The following is a 16,503-nucleotide window of genomic DNA, read 5'->3' as shown; positions in this document are numbered from 1 at the left end:
TCCACCTTCATGTAGGCTTAAGTTGGCCCTGGTGAGTCTGCTGACTACTACTGGACCTTTGTCTGCCTCATCCCCAGAGGACTCTTCCTCTTCCTCCTCCTCCTCCTCATCTACATTCTCTGTTTCAGGGGGGTTGGAGTCAGGATTACCTTCTAAGGGGGGCATGCTCCCATCTGGATTAGAGGGGCCTGGGTTAGAAGCCCTTCTAGCATCATATGTCTCTAAGAGACCTAATAGAAAAGGAGTGGTAGGGTTAGAACCCTGTTTCAATTTCCTGGAGGTACACAATTGTCTCATCTCCTGGAAACTGAGAGCTGCATATCTGGAATGGACCTGTGGAGGGTCACTAACCACTAGGGGAGTCTCTGAAGTCTCTCCATGGGTAGACATGCTTTCTAGTGAGGTGTAAGTGATGCACCTACCTACACTATGGGCTTTCCTACTGATCCCTTGCTAAGAGTTGTAGTCAGGGTGTTCTAGGCCCTTTCTACTACAACAGCTGGTTCAGTAGAACTCAGAGTATTTCTAAGCTTGTTATATGTACCTATGGTACCTTATGTGATCTTTCAAATGATATTTCAAGATTATACGTGGTAAAAACAACAGCAAGCTCAAATCTCACCGCTGCCACCAATGTGAGAAGTTGGCCTGATATATGATGCTCACTAGTTCTAGTGATCACCTTGTATCAGTCCAAACAACCCTTATGGTGATTGGTTGTAAGTCAACCTTATAGACCAGCTATCCTAATGGTAGCATGGACAAAGCAGTCTTAGGCTAAACTCTTTTGGCATGTGAAGCCAGCTGTTTTACCACAATATAACCCCTTGAATACCAGATGAAAGGACACCACACAGGTTGTTATGAAAATAAACAATATATTTATTAATAACAAACACATCTGAACTCTTTATGAGGTCAGATGGCTAAGCACATGACAATCTCTTAGGAAAAATACGATAAGTTGCACAAAATTACAATGGTGCCCTAGGGGCACGGCAAACCATATACTAAGTAAGTGGAATGTGAAAGTCAATAGAAGGAATGGAGCTGTCCAGAGGCTGTAAGATCGCTGGGACTACGCTATCCTAACTTTAGGTAAGTAATAGGAGGCCCACGGAACGCGTGTGCAGAGTGTGAACTCACACGCGAGATGTGTATCAACGTCTATGGACAGTACAGTTCAAGAAAAAGGTAAGTACGGACAATCCTGACTAGTTAGGACTAAAACGACTGTGGAACTGGACACTAGGAGAGTCAATCTACCCTTGAGCACCGAAATGCTCTTGTTACCTCACCCACGGGCTGTGGGTGCATAGGTGCAAAGTCGTGTCGGGTTCCGGCGTTGAAGTCTATGGAGCCTGGAAGAGAAGATGCTGCAGGCGACCAGGAGGAAGATGTCCGGTGTGATCCAAGGATGGATCAGAGATGCTGAAGACCTGAAAGCAGAGGGGACAATGTTCACAGTCACTAGCCAGTGACTGGAGTGGAACCAGGAAGGAACCAGATGTCGTCGTCGCGATCAAGTGAAGAGTGGACGCTTGACTCGGCAGTCACGTGGACCAGGAGGTGTCTTTGACAACCAGGATTTAGGGACTAGCTGTCCCACGCAGGTTCTCGCTGTCGGCGGTGTCGGATCCGGGATTGGAGTCAACAGGCCTTGGCAAAGCATCCGACGCGGTGAGTGGAAAAGGCGTCTGGTGCGGACTAGGAGAGTCCGGGTTACCCCTCTTTTGGAAGGGAGCAAGGGCCAGTCTGGAGCAACCAGACCAGCAGTGAAGATTTCAAGGTTCGTCATCTAGGAGGCCACTAGCCAGCCGGCAAGTGACCAGACAACGCGTCGAGCAGCAAACAAGCAGAAGGGCCCCATGCAGATCTCGTGGAAGCTGGAGGGCTGATCTTCGGTGCAGGAGCTGCTCGGGGCTGGGGCTTCTCAATCCACAAACCAATGGGTCGAGTTTACCTCGGGAGTTGTGCTGGAAGCGAAGTGCAGTTTCTTTCAAGATGGCTGGTCCCACGTGTCTCGTCGCACCCACGGGTCTCAGCTTTGCTGCAGATGTGAGTTGAGGTCGGAGAGGACTGGGAATCCGGGTCTCGTTGGGCTCTGAAGTCTGGATCCTCGAGGGAAGACGACAAAGTGAAGCCGCTGGACGCTTGATGGTGCCTGCAGTTGCAGGGTGGACACTCCTTGTCCACAAGGGAGATTTCTTCAGTCTTCTGTGGAGCAGAGCGTCGAAGTCCAGAGTTTCTTCTTGTAGAGTAGTTCAGGATTAATCTAATCTGGAATGGGACCAGCTCCTACCTTTATCCTGCTAAAGGGGGCTGTACTGGTGACTAGGTCCCTCCCCTGGGTGGGACCAGGAAGGGGGGTGGTTACACCCCCTATCCTTTGTTCGGATTTGCGCCATATCTGGGGCAGGGATGCCCCAGCAACTGGTTTGAACCGGTGTATGCACAGGACACCTTGTGTGCCCCAGGCATGTCTCATTCCTTTTAGGCCTATCCTACCCAATACACAAAATCCTGTCTGGGGGGTGCTAGCTCCTCCCAAGGCAGCAAACCCTTTGTCCAAGCCTCCCTCGCTGGAAGGACTCCCAGCAGCAGGAGGTCAGACTTGTGTCTGTAGTGGCAGCATCCATTTTGTGATGCCAAGGCTCGAGTTAACTTTAACCGGGGTTCACAGTTACATACATGTCGTGTCCCTCTAGAAGGGTGGAATGCTACCCCCGTCGCCAGAATTGGCGAGGGGGTAGTATTCCAATTCGTATGACACCTTACTCGACATGTTTTGATAATGTTATACCAGAGTTAGCATTCAACCGCGAGGATTATAATGCACTTAAGAGTATATGGTATAGCATTATCATGGAAACAGCTAAAGGACTTCGTTCCGAAAGCTATAGACAGGCTCAGCTCATGCTAGAGCACCATCTCACATAATTCCAAGCACTCTGCCTTCAGGATTGATAAGGCCTGCCATAGGAGTGACTGATAGGAGTATATGTGTCCATTTTGGGGTTAGATATAGGTATACTATATCTACAGCAAAGGGTGTTTACACCACCTTGCCACAGCTGTACTAGCAGCCAGTTGTGTCTATTTAGATGGCCAGCCAGGGGTGGCATAATACATGCTTCAGCCCCTGGTGGGCCCTGGGTACACCTATGCCCTGGGTACCTAAGGTACACTGTACAGGGACTGATAAGGGGGCCCAGTACCAATTGGTAAATGCACCTAAAGTACATGGTTGTCAATTTAGAGAGAGAACAGCTAGGCTGTGGGTCTGATTAGCAGGCCCACAGCCAGGGAAAGTCGTAAACCAGTGAAGCAAAAAGCAAAAATCTGGGGTGACCATAGGATTGCAGACCCCACTCTTCTACAGAGAGTAAATCTATTAAATCTATTTTGAAAATATTTGTACAGTTACATGCAATATCAACTCAAGCTAATCGAAAAGTGAGGAGTGGTGAATACTCTCATGGTTGAAAACATTAATAGTAATTGTTGTGTGCAATCTACTGTATTTATTACATTGACAGTAGAAATTATCCACAGAAAGTGTTGAAGTATAAGGCATTCCATGAATAGAATATTTTATTGTATTATTGTAACAAACGATTGGGGGGGGGGGTTTCTAACTGGACTGTGATGAATGGAGGATGTGATGTACACATCTCTTTTATTTCCTATGTTAATAATTTCAACCAGGGATTGAAACTGGTAAGTCCTGATTTCATAAGGTGTTCTGAGACTTATAGTATGCTTTTTGCTACTGAAAATCTATGTGCGACAACATTATGCCATTTTCATATGCAATTTAAGGTTGGTTATGTATTTTTCTGCTGGTGATTAATTTGCATCATAAGCTCATTTAATATTTCTGCAAATGTTTTACTGACAGAGAAGCCAGGTGACTGCCCTGAGGTAAATTATACCTGCCTAATCGATCCTCTGCCCAGACATTGCAACAATGACGGGGAGTGTGGTGGGATCCAGAAGTGCTGCCAGCAATCCTGTGGCTTTGATTGTACAGACCCCGTGGCCCCAGGTACAGTACGAGTGATTGACTGTCTACGAACAAGACAAAGATTCAGTGCTCAGACCCTATCACAGATTGTTAGATTATGCAATGTTTTGATGTGCACACCTGTAACCTTGTGATAACCCCGGGGTTGAGTGTTGTGCAGCCGTCTGGCCTGGCTCTTTATACAAACTCACAAAGACGTGGAATGCTGAGATTAACCAGGGTTTAATCAAACAAGTGCGCAAACGAAATAACGCTAAGCAGGTGTTACAGAGCGTGTCAGGGATAAGCCGATGTTATGGGCGTCCAACCGTCCTCTGCACGACTGCCGGTCCCGACAGCCACCCAACAGAGGACACCGTGCTAAGCAGTGGCCGACAATGCCACTCGATCAGGGTATGAGGTGATAAGGACAGCTTAATCCCTAGTTCGTCCCCTGCAACGACGCCGGTCCCGACGTCATCCAACAGAGGGCAAACGGAAAGGAATCCTGGAAACAAAGAGTGTCTTTGCCCACACGTTCGATAACTCCTCGAACGGGGATTGGTTGTTCTTTATACTCTTTGGGACGAGTTCTTTAGTCACTCGATACCCTCGAGCGGGGACTAGGGCTGAGGCGCTTCTATGCGCGAAGTCAGTGCTCGAACCCTCGAGCGGGGACTGGGGACGGAGGCGCTGCAAAGCGCGAAGTCAAAGCTCGAACCCTCGAGCGGGGACTGGGGACGGAGGCGCTGCAAAGCGCGAAGTCAAAGCTCGAACCCTCGAGCGGGGACTGGGGACGGAGGCGCTGCAAAGCGCGAAGTCAAAGCTCGAACCCTCGAGCGGGGACTGGGGACGGAGGCGCTGAAAAGCGCAAAGGCAGAGCTCGAACCCTCGAGCGGGGACCGGGGACGGAGGCGCTGCAAAGCGCGAAGTTAGAGCTCAAACCCTCGAGCGGGGACTAGGGGCGGAGGCGCTGCAAAGCGCGAGGAACCAGAGTCGGGTAACCGTTTCTCCAGAGTTACGGCTCACCTGGTAGTGGCACAGATTCCGACTGTGTTTTCGAAATATCCGACGTCTGTCTCTGCCTCCCGACTCGTTTTATGCCGGCTCTTCCGCTTGCATGTCTCGCGCATGCGCCGCGCATAGCATTATGGGTGGTGTAGTTCCCGCCGGGTTTTGTATGGGGGTTGTAGTACTGTGATCGAAGAGGCAGCTCTTGTCTGTCCGTTCGCCACGGCTTGTGTCCTAACAACACCCTAGATATCTGTTTGGAAGCCCAAAGCTGAATCTCAATGGTCAGTAGTCCGACCTTTGAATTTACTAACATTGTAACACAGTTACCAAATGCACTCCTAATTGTAGCCCTGTTGAAAGTTTTGGAAAGCACATAGATACTGTACATAGAGTATTGCTCGATTTTAAAATGCACGCTCTTCTATTCCAAACTAGATATAAGTAGAAGCTCTGCATCAAGTGTGAGGCTCTTATAAGATGCAATCAAACTTGTTCTTTGATGTACCTCGTAGCATTGCATCCTGCATGGGATTCTTCTGTTAGCTCTGAACCGGATCATAGAGCTGCACTTTGTAAGGAGTAAAGAAGAGAAAAACTTCCATTATAAGAAACGATGCCCATTCCTACACTACAGTGTTTCCAAAGGCGTGTGCATTACGCGCCAGCTCGTCGCACTGCGAAGTGAGGGATTTACCCCTAACATTTAACCAATATCTCTTCACCAAGTTCAACAATTGATACTCCAATTTGTTCATTAATCATCGAAATGTTTAGTACACTTGCTAGAAGTCACTCAAAATCATGACGAGTACAGCAGCTTTCTCATTGGTGTTTTATTGGTTAATTTTCAACTGCCTTCAGCGTGCCTATCCGGGCTTCAACTCAAGCATGTAGAGATATATGATTCATATTCCAGAACCAAACAAAATTCCACCCAATGCATTTCAGCCTCTCTTTAGACCTTTGTCAGGGGTAACTGAAAGAAAAGAACATCTAAACCTGTTGTTCAAAACATAATTGAATCAGACTCTTCTATACTTGTGCCTTTGAAATCATATGTTTTGGTTCATTGCACCCCTCCCAGTTTGTGAAACAACATGCCCAACAACATTTTCTCAATTTTCCTTTAAAAAATACCTGAAACCAGTCCATTCGAGACAAACAATATCAGCATTTAAACTAATCAATAAATACAACAGACCAATCCGTCAAAGTGCAAAAAGTACTTGCTTCTGCCAAACATTACCCCCTTCCTACCTTCTGGTTACCAGTCTAAATCCTAATGACAACCTGTCTTTCCCAAACCTGTAACAGTGACCACTCTGCCTTGAATGCCGTGGTCTGTGACCCTATCGCCTGCTCTACGTTCCCTCCCTCTAAGATAACTGCGTGTTCTCTTTCTCTTATCTTTACATCAGCTGCTAAGCTCACCCACCTGAATCCTTTCTATTTATAGCCAATTGAGCCGATTTTATCCTGACCATTCCCACACCACAGCTTGAGTACCATTACACTCTTCGACACTCATAAAGCAGTAATACCACCTCAAAAGCATGCAGCAGCCTGCAGAACCCACCTAAGTTAAGGCATACTGCTCAGCAATAAAATTATACCCCCAATCCAGGCTGCAACAAAGAGTTATTTCATTCAGTCAACAGAAGAGATGAATTGCCATCTTAAGAACAGGTGAGCAACCGTAACTAAGAAAGAAAGTGTGGTACGATGAAAAGAGATTTAATGGCAGGGCCTTGTAAGTTGGGAGGAGACAATGACGGGTCATTGCCACGCGTAGGAACCGAAGGCAGTGCCTTGTGTTGCAGCGGGGCAGGAAGCCATACTGGTCCAGTTGGATCAAGGTGTGGATCACCTGTTTAGGTTGAGTTGCTAGGACCGTGGCATAAATTTTAGCCTCGGTGTTGATGAGGGAGATCGGACCGTAGTCAAAGCAGGAGGACAGTGCAGGGTGTATTTTGTGAATCACCACAATGGTGGCAATGTCAATATCTACTGGGAAAGTACAGTTCTTAGCTACTTTCATATACAGGGTGTGGAGTAATTGAGATAGAGTATCCTAAAAGGCTTTGTATTACTCTTTCAGGTACCCATCAGGGCCTTGGGTCTTCCTAGACACAGTGGCGGAAATAGCCCCCTCTATCTCATCTAACAAGATAGGTTGATCAAGTCATTGGACATCGGCGCCCGAGAGTTGTCGGAGCGTTATCGCCCATATCAAATGGGGACTGAGTCCCAGGTCCACAAATGAGGCCGCCATATAGCGGTGATGGTAGTATTCAGTGAAGGTCTGTGCAATGGATGCTGTGACGCCCTGAGAATGACCCTCAGCGTCCACAATTTCTAGGATTATTAAGGGGCAGGAGGCAAGACACTAAAGGAGTTTGCCATTTTTATCTCCCTACCCATAGACTCTGGTTGTGGAAGCTTTTCACATCTTTGTGGCCATGTCTAGAGTGATATGAAGGATTTCTTCCCACAGAAGCTCAAATTGCCAAGGTGTGTCACCTCAGCCATCCATGGCCTTGGTGTGCTCCAGACGGATGATCTGAGCCTCCAGCTTGGAGAGATGGTCCTCTTGGCCCTATGCTTTTTTTTTTAGGTAGCCTTTATCGAACCCCCCTGATGGTGGTCTTACCCACTGGCTACAGGGTACTGGGGCACCGAACCATACATTTATCTTGCTGAAAGTAAAGCTTAAGTTTGTTTCCCGGGGCCTGCTTATAGTCCCTGTCTTGGAGAAACCAGGCGTTCAGCCACCAGCTAGGGCAGAGAGCTCCATTGGGACCTTCCAAATGGAGGAGGAAGGGAACATGGTCATAGATTCGCTTGCAAGGATTTGAATATCAGTGATTGCACAGTATTCAAGGGCAGGCATGAATGTATTAATTCAATGCAGGAGTCAGTGCTGTGAGCATGCAGAAATGTAGTTGTATTGGAGCAGGCGAGAGTTCACATTCTCTACACATGGAATATGACAAACCTGAAGGCCCATTGTAAGAGAAGTTTAGCGTTTGTGCAGCGTTGATGGGAGGGGATCTCTGTGGAATCACTGTCGGGAGCTAAGACTGCGTTAAAGCCTCCACCTATTACCGTCACCCCTTAGTGACGGGCCGTTCATAATGTCGAGAGGTCTTGAAGGGAATACTTGCCAGTTGCCGGGTGCACATATGTTGAAACAATAATAAGGGTATGACCACTCAGTGTTACTGTGAGGGCCAAAAACTTCCCCAGGGGAACTTTAGGTAGGAATGGTATAAGAGGATTGCTATGCCATGGAAGCTTCGTGTAAACCGTGTGTGGAAAACCCTATCATACCCTAGATGCATCAGGAACAGGCAGTGATTCCCCAGAAGACATGTGTTCGAGGCATATGACCTGCAGATTACACACTATGCATAGATGGCCACCTAGTGTTGGGCCCGGATGTTTGCAATTTGTTTTGTTGTAGAAAAGTCTTTGGAAGTCACGGGATAGGTGACTCCTCCTTTAGATGAGACTGTGCATGGGCATCGGCTCCATCCCCAGATTGTTTTTTTTACGCCACCGGGCTAGGATGTGTTTCCAGCGCTCCGTGTTGAAACCGATTTCCTTCGGCGCGCAATCCTCACCAACTTACAAAACTTAGTTTTGAACGCTTTCCAGTCGACACTACTCTTTAACATCGAGTATCTCGATTCCGGTCGTCGTCGACGGGCTTTGGGCCTAGCTAGGCCTCGACTCCAGCTCATGGAAAGGACGCCTTTTAAAAAGTGGCCTCAATGTGGGTCGAAGTTTCCCCACACCGACCTTCATGAAGTGTGCAACCTCTGCCTCTCTCCAGGGAACGAGGCGAAAGAATGTTCAGCTTGTGGCTCTTTACGCTCCAAAAAGACTATCCGGGACCGAAGAGCGAGGAGAACAATGGCTTAAAGATCTTCAGCTCTGATTCCGGACGACATCTTCGAGGAAGGCGTCAACATTCCAGAACAACATGACGTTGACAGCAACTCCGAGGCAGAAGATTCCGATGTTGAGGACATCACTCCAGCGCAGCGGGCCGTAAGTAAGACCGTCGACCCTGACCCTTCCTCGACACACTCAAAGAAGGCCCCGGTCACACCCCGGCCGTCGGGTGCACACCAAACACTCTGTTTCTACTGCCCCACCTTGGGGCCCGGCTACAAAGCCAATTAAGCCTTCAGGCGACTCGGGCTCGAGTACGCCTTCACACAGTGCCGGCACACATCTACCGGCACCGAAAAAGACAACGGCACCAACTACGGCTACATCCAAACCATCGGCGCCGAAACATACTCCTTCTGCACCGAAACCCAGGTCGGAACCAATCAAACCCACTTTGGATTCAAAAAAACAATCGGAACCGAAAAAGCCATCGGATCTGAAGAAACCGTCGGATACAAAAACCATACCGGAACCGAAAAAATCCTCGGGAACCGAAAAAAGCTTCCGAGCCGAAAAAGACTCCTGCTTCCCCGGTAAAAGACATTGTCAAGAAACAAAAACAAGCCGCTTCGGTGCCGAAACCTTCCTCCACACCAAATGATCGACCTCCTGCGGAGGATTTGCCTTATCCAGACCCTGCTCAAAAGACTCTAGCTAAGGATCCAAGAACTGGACACTTAATTTTGGCTTCAAAAAAGCGACCACTGGACACACCAGCTCCAGCTCCGCATTCAAAGAAGAAGGACATGGCTACCTCTCCCTTAAGACTGCCTTCCCCTTCTCTTTCACCTGTACCATCACCACAGCCTCCCATACCACAGCATTCCCCAGCATCCTCTATCATACCAGACAGGGATGATAGCTATGACGATATGGGGGGAAACATACCTGATCCTGCCAAGCCTACAGGATCCCCTGACCCGTGGGATGATGTTACCACCCCAGATGTCCCAAATGTCCCTCAGGATGACATATACCCCTCAAGGCCTTCTCCACCAGAAGACACTATAGGATTTAATGAATTAATTTACAGGGTTGCACAATATCATGGGGTAGACATACATACAGACCCTGTTGAGGAAGACTTCCTAATGGATACATTTGATAACGCACAACGGTCCTCATCCATTTTACCGTTGCTTAAAGGAGTGATCAAGCGTGCTCCTGAAGTCTTTAAGGACCCAGTCAGAACTCGAGCCATTAACCCTCGTATAGAGAAAAAATATAAAGCTGCCCCCTGAGACCCTGCATATATTAAAGGTCCAGTACCACTAGACTCAATTGTAGTTTCCAATGCACACAAGAGAGCAAACTCACAAACATCAGGTGACGCTGGACCACCAGATAAGGAGTCTAAGCTACTTGACGCATCAGGAAAAAAACCAGCGTCTCAAGCAGCAAACAAATGGCGTATCGCCAATACACAGGCATTATTAGCCAGATATGACAGGGCACATTATGATAAGCTAGAGTCATTAATGAGGCACCTCCCTGACAGGAACAAGGATAGAGCAAACAAGCTTATCCAAGAGGGGAAAAACATCACAAACACCTCTATTCGGTGTGCCCTCGATGCAGCAGATACTGCCTCTAGGGCAGTTAACACCAGCGTTTTACTACGCAGACATGCCTGGTTACATATATCAGGGTTCAAACCTGAGGTACAAAGTGCCATTCTTAATCAACCCTTTGATGAGCAAAACCTATGTGGACCCAACGTAGATGTATCACTAGAGAAAAGGAAAAAGGATACAGACACTGCCAAATGTATGGGAGCCCTGCAGTCGCATGCTCCCAGACGTTCATTTCTTCGCTCATCCTATCGAGGTGCCACCAGGGGATATACTTCAGACACAGCTTTTACCTCGTACAAAGTCCCTACCCAGTCCACCTACAGTAAAGGCTACCAAAGGGGTGGTTACAGGGGTAACAATAACAAAGGCAGAGGTAAAAATAACAACTCACGCTCTGCCTCAACCCCTGCCCAATGACTCCCTTCCCCTTCCCCTGTCCCATTCCACTCCTGTCGGGGGAAGACTCCAACAATACCTGCCAGCCTGGGAAAACATCACATCAGACAGGTGGGTGCTCCAAATAATTCAATCACGTTATTGTCTGGAACTAACATCTACCCCCCCAAACATACCACCCAAGCAGCGTCCAATGTCACAGGAACATTTACGTTTAACATGCACAAAAATGCAATAGAAATAGTTCCAGAGCATCTGAAAAACAAAGGAGTATGCTCCCTATATTTCCTAATACCAAAGAAGGATGGATCTCTAAGACCCATCCCAGACCTCAGACCTCTTAACATTTACATACAGTCGGATCATTTTCATATGGTCACACTACAATACGTCCTTCCATTGCTGGTACTAAACGACTTCCTTGTCACTCTAGATCTCAAGGACGCCTACTTCCATATTCCCATCCACACAGCGCACAGAAAATATCTCAGATTTGTGCTAGACGGGCAGCACTACTAGTTCAAGGTGCTCCCATTCGGAGTTACAACAGCGCCAAGGGTGTTTAGCAAATGCCTGTTGTAGCACACTTAAGAAGACAACACATTCATGTCTTCCCATACCTGGACAACTGGCTCATAAAAGCCAGCTCATACAGCCAGTGTGTGTAACACACTCACGCTACTATTCAACTGCTTCACAACTTGGGATTCACGGTAAATCACACCAAATCGCATCTGCAACCCTCGCACATACAACAGTATCTCGGCGCTACAATAAACACCCAACTAACACTAGCTTATCCCTCTCCAGCCAGGATAACAAGTGTACAAACTCTCCTAACAAAATTCCAACCGCAACACTCGCTACCAGCTCGAGTGTTCATGCAGCTACTAGAGATGATGGCATCTTGCATATTTGAACTACCTCATGCAAGACTGCAAATGCGTCCACTTCAAGAGTGCCTAGCAAGCCAATGGAACCAGGCTCAATGTCAACTGACAGACCTAGTGTTGGTAGACGGTCGGACTCATCATTCTCTGCAATGGTGGAACACCAAAAACCTTTCCAAAGGACGACCGTTTCTAGAGCCAGTTCCTCAAATAGTCATGACAGCGGACGCATCGCTCTCCGGCTGGGGAGCTCCTCTACTGCATCACACCATGCAAGGTAGGTGGACACCACAACAAAAGCTACTCCACATCAACCACTTGGAGTTGCTTGCTGTGTTTCTAGCTTTAAAAGCATTTCAAACTCAAGTGTCAGGCAAAGCTGTCTTAGTCCGCACGGACAATATGACAGCTATGTACTACATAAACAAACAAGGAGTGACACACTCTCTGCAGCTCTCTCAGTTAGCACAGCAGATATGGAGATGGGCTATACCGCTAAAGATCTTCCTCTTAGCCCAACATGTCCCAGGAGTACAAAACACTATCGCAGATCTGCTGAGTCGACAAACACAGCAGATCCACGAGTGGGAACTTCATCCGCAAGTTCTTCATCCGTTCTTTCAAATGTGGGGACAACCTCAGATAGACCTCTTTGCCACCCACGAAAACGCAAAATGCCCATGATTTGCCGCCAGATACCCACACACATTGTCCAAAAGCAATGCGATATGGATGAACTGGTCAAAACTATTTGCGTACGCTTTTACTCCTCTCCCACTACTTCCATTAGTGGTACGCAAACTACAACAACATTCCCTAATGCTCATTCTAGTCGCTCCAGCTTGTGCCAGACAACCGTGGTACACCACACTATTGCAGATGTCTGTAGTACCACACCAAAAACTAAACCTATCTCCACACCTTTTAACACAGAACCATGGAGAGATCAGACACCCGGACCCAGCTCAGCTCAACCTAGCGATCTGGCTCCAGAGGTCTTAGAGTTTGGTTACCTCAAACTTCCTCGAGAATGCATGAACATCATTAAAGAAACTAGACGTCCCACTACTAGAGCATGTTATGCTGCTAAGTGAAACGCTTTGTCAAATACTGCCAAAACAACCAAATCAATCCCTTAGACGTGTCTATTCAACACATTATAGGATATCTATTACACCTTCTAAAGTGTAATTTAGCCTATGCATCTATCAGACTACACCTTGCTGCCATTGCAGCATACTTACAAAATATACAACATCTATCTCTTTTTAGAGTACCAGCTATTAAAGCTTTCATGGAAGGACTCAAAAGAATAATTCCTCACAGAACGCCACCGGCACCAGTGTGGAACTTGAACATGTTATTACAAGGCTATTGGGTCCTTCCTTCGAACCATTACATAAATGTGAATTTCAATTCCTAACCTGGAAAGTAGCTTTCCTAGCAGCAATTACTTCTCTCAGAAGGGCTAGTGAACTACAAGCATTTACCATTCAAGAACCTTTTTTGCAAATGCATCATAACAAAGTAGTTCTTCATAATAATCCTAAATTCCTTCCTAAAGTCATTTCACCATTCCATATAAATCAATCTGTTGAGCTGTCTGTATTTTTCTCGCAGCCTCAAACAGTCGCAGAAAGAGCTCTACACACCTTATATGTCAAAAGAGCACTACTGTACTATATCAAAAGGACACAAACTTTTCATAAAACAAAACAACTTTTTGTGTCTTTTTCACTGCCACATAAAAGCAACCCTATATCAAAATCAGGGATCGCCAGATGGATTGTTAAATGCATACAAATATGCTACCAAAAGGCAAAACGTACTTCAACAATTCCTCCAAAAGCCCACTCAACAAGAAAAATAGGGGCTTCAATGGCATTCTTAGGGAACATTCCCTTAGATGACATATGCAGAGTAGCTACATGGCTTACACCGCACACATTCACAAAGCATTACTGTGAAGATGTGCAAACTAAACAACAAGCCACTGTGGGCCAGGCTGTAATAAAAACACTGTGTCAAACACCTGCAACAGATAGGGGTGGTCACCGCTAGGTGTGGGTACTGCTATACAATCTATGCATAGTTTGTAATTTGCAGCTCATATGCCTCGAACGGAAAATGCTACTTACCAGTATGCTTCTGTTCTTGGCATATAGAGCTGCAGAGTTACACACGCCCACCCGCGTCCCCAGCTACCTCTATCTGTTCCAGTATTATCTAAATTAGATACAAATTACATGGACATCACTATTTCTTGTACAGCTCCATCACTTCCCTAATGGCGAAAAACAATCTGGGGATGGAGCCGATGCCCATGCGCAGTTTCATCCAAAGGAGGAGTCACCTATCCCGTGACTTCCAAAGACTTTTCTACAACAAAACAAACTGCAAACATCTGGGCCCAACACTAGGTGGTCATTAATGCATAGTGTGTAACTCTGCAGCTCTACATGCCAAGAACAGATGTATACTGGTAAGTAGCATTTTCCTTCTTGCAGCAGTAAAGCATTGGGAAGGAACAGTTGGGAGTATTTTAGAACTGTGGTGCATTTGGCACAGTCGATGTGCCCATTAAAGTTCCACAAAAGGATATGGAGAGGCTTAAAGTCAAGTTAAGGCACTGGCATGGCTGAGATTGGTGAGGAGGTTGGGTGTATCCGTCTGGGGCATGGGTAGGCTACCAGGCCTTGGGCTCACGGACTAGGAAGGGAGATGCCTCTGGGCCAAGCGACCTGTAAGTGCGCAGTGGAAAAGTGTTGTGTCACAAGCTGAACTAAGACAGAAGAAAGGCAGGAACATACAACCTGAGTGCCCAGCATTCCCCTATACCACCCTCCCACCCCATACTTTATTCCCTGAAGCATCTATGGCCCTAAAAAAAAAACTAAAAGCCAACACTGTGAACTTCGAAGTGGAGTGATGGACCCCTCCTAGCTGCAGGATCGTGAAAGCTCAGGAGTTTGGGACAGCCAATACGTGTACTGCCTGCGAGAGGTTTCTTCCATAGTCAGTGTGGCCTCAGTCTCCGATTACCGGGCTCCGTGACAGGTTAGTGTTATCCAGGCGAGTGACAGGCAGGGCGTCAGACCATCTGCCCAGCTCACCCGAACTGGATTCCGGGTCCTGCATCCGCTGTGGTAGAGCTGTGGACACCGAAGACCTGCATGCCCCCTGTACTACAGGAGCAGGTAATGTGGAAGTAACTTTCCTGGCATTGTGGCCTCTTGCAGGAGCAAGTACACCTCCTCTGAGGCCTGGGAGTCTCATCTGCTGCAGCGCACGTGCATGTTCATGAGGGGGAGGTGTATGCGGCCACTTGTTGGTTGACAGGCTGCTCTCCTGTGGCCCAGGTTCAGTACTCCTACAGGGATTCAAAGAAGTAAGAGACAGGAGCCTGTATGGAAGGTTGATATCCCAGAGCTTTTGCATTGCTTCTGTATAATAGCAATATTGGGCTTGCACCTCTTTGATGTAGTCAAGAAGATCGATATCTCGTTCCCTTGGAAGGAGAGGGTGGCCAGAGAATGGGCCTCCTGCAGGATAGTGTCTCTGTCTTTAAAGTTGAGCACTCAGCCGATCATTGGTCTGTGTGGGGCCCCCAGGAGAGGTCCGGGCACGAGAGCCCAGTGAGCCTGCTCCACAACAAACCATTCTGAGAAGCGATCCTAGGGCATCTACGATCTGATCCAGCTCTCCAAGAAGGTCACAGCTAGCGTTAGTTCCACTCTCTCCGGAATGCCAATGAAGCCTAGAATGTTCTGTCAGGAGTGATTTTCAGTATCCTCAGCCAGTCAATGGAGCTCAGCGGTGTGGGTCAGTAGCCTGGAGACTTGCACCTTCAGTTTCCCAACATCATCTTCCACCAAGGATGTGCAGGATTCCACATCAGAGATCCTGGCCGTCGTGTTTTTTGGGGTCTTGTCTGGTGAGAACCAATGTCGACAAGCAATGCCCCTATCTTGGTCTTGACAAAGTCCTGAGAGGAATGGATAGCCTGGAGGATGGTGGACAGATCTCACTCCATTAAAGGATTTTTAGCCGGGATGACGTCTTCAGAGGTGGAGCAACCTGTGATATACTGGTCTTTGCAGGTTTGAGATGGAGGAAGTTTTAATAGTTTATCTCTCCCCATGGTGATCACGGGGGAGGGAGATGTTCCCCATTGAGGTAGACCAATTCAAAGTGGAGGTAACACCTCTTGGTCAGGAGACCATTGCATAGGCTAGGGAGGGCAGGGTCAATACTCCTCTTACACTCCACCAGCTACCCAGCAGGAAGCTTTGCAACCAGGAACCAGTTCCACTATACGTGGCCACAGGGAAGGCAATGGCCTCTCGATGGCATCTCGATCAGGCTAATATGGACGGTAACCTGTCGCCATAGGGGCTTCGTGGTGCTATGGAGGCCACGAGGCCTCAAGAGTGATGCACCGGAAGGATCCTCAGTCCAACACCTCAAAGTCTGTTATGGCTGCCAGGTGTCTTGTGCATGATCCACTACCAGGCTGCCTTCCTCCCAGTCCATGGGGTCTAATCCTTGTATGGGGAGCAAGACCTTAGCACTTGGATGGAAGTCTACACATCAGGAGCCACGTGAGGGTATAGCTGAGTACCAGGAGCCAGGGGTTGCAACCAGGAAGTCCCCCCAGCATCTTCAA

The 16,503-nt window shown here is 47.7% G+C and overlaps 1 protein-coding gene across 1 annotated transcript in view; it reads left to right on the top strand.

The window, feature by feature from the left end:
* Positions 1-16,503, top strand: part of LOC144762990 (uncharacterized) — a 318,770-nt gene that overhangs the window by 46,671 nt on the left and 255,596 nt on the right. The window contains exon 3 of the mRNA XM_078648303.1: positions 3,902-4,048. Within this exon, the coding sequence (XP_078504429.1) occupies positions 3,902-4,048 (147 nt within the window). The remainder of the gene's footprint in view (positions 1-3,901; positions 4,049-16,503) is intronic.

This window comes from Lissotriton helveticus, chromosome 6 (assembly GCF_964261635.1).
Source record: "Lissotriton helveticus chromosome 6, aLisHel1.1, whole genome shotgun sequence".
NCBI classification, from domain to species: domain Eukaryota; kingdom Metazoa; phylum Chordata; class Amphibia; order Caudata; family Salamandridae; genus Lissotriton; species Lissotriton helveticus.
The sequence above is the reverse complement of the archived record's forward strand: the minus strand, read 5'-3'. Positions and strand labels throughout refer to the sequence as shown.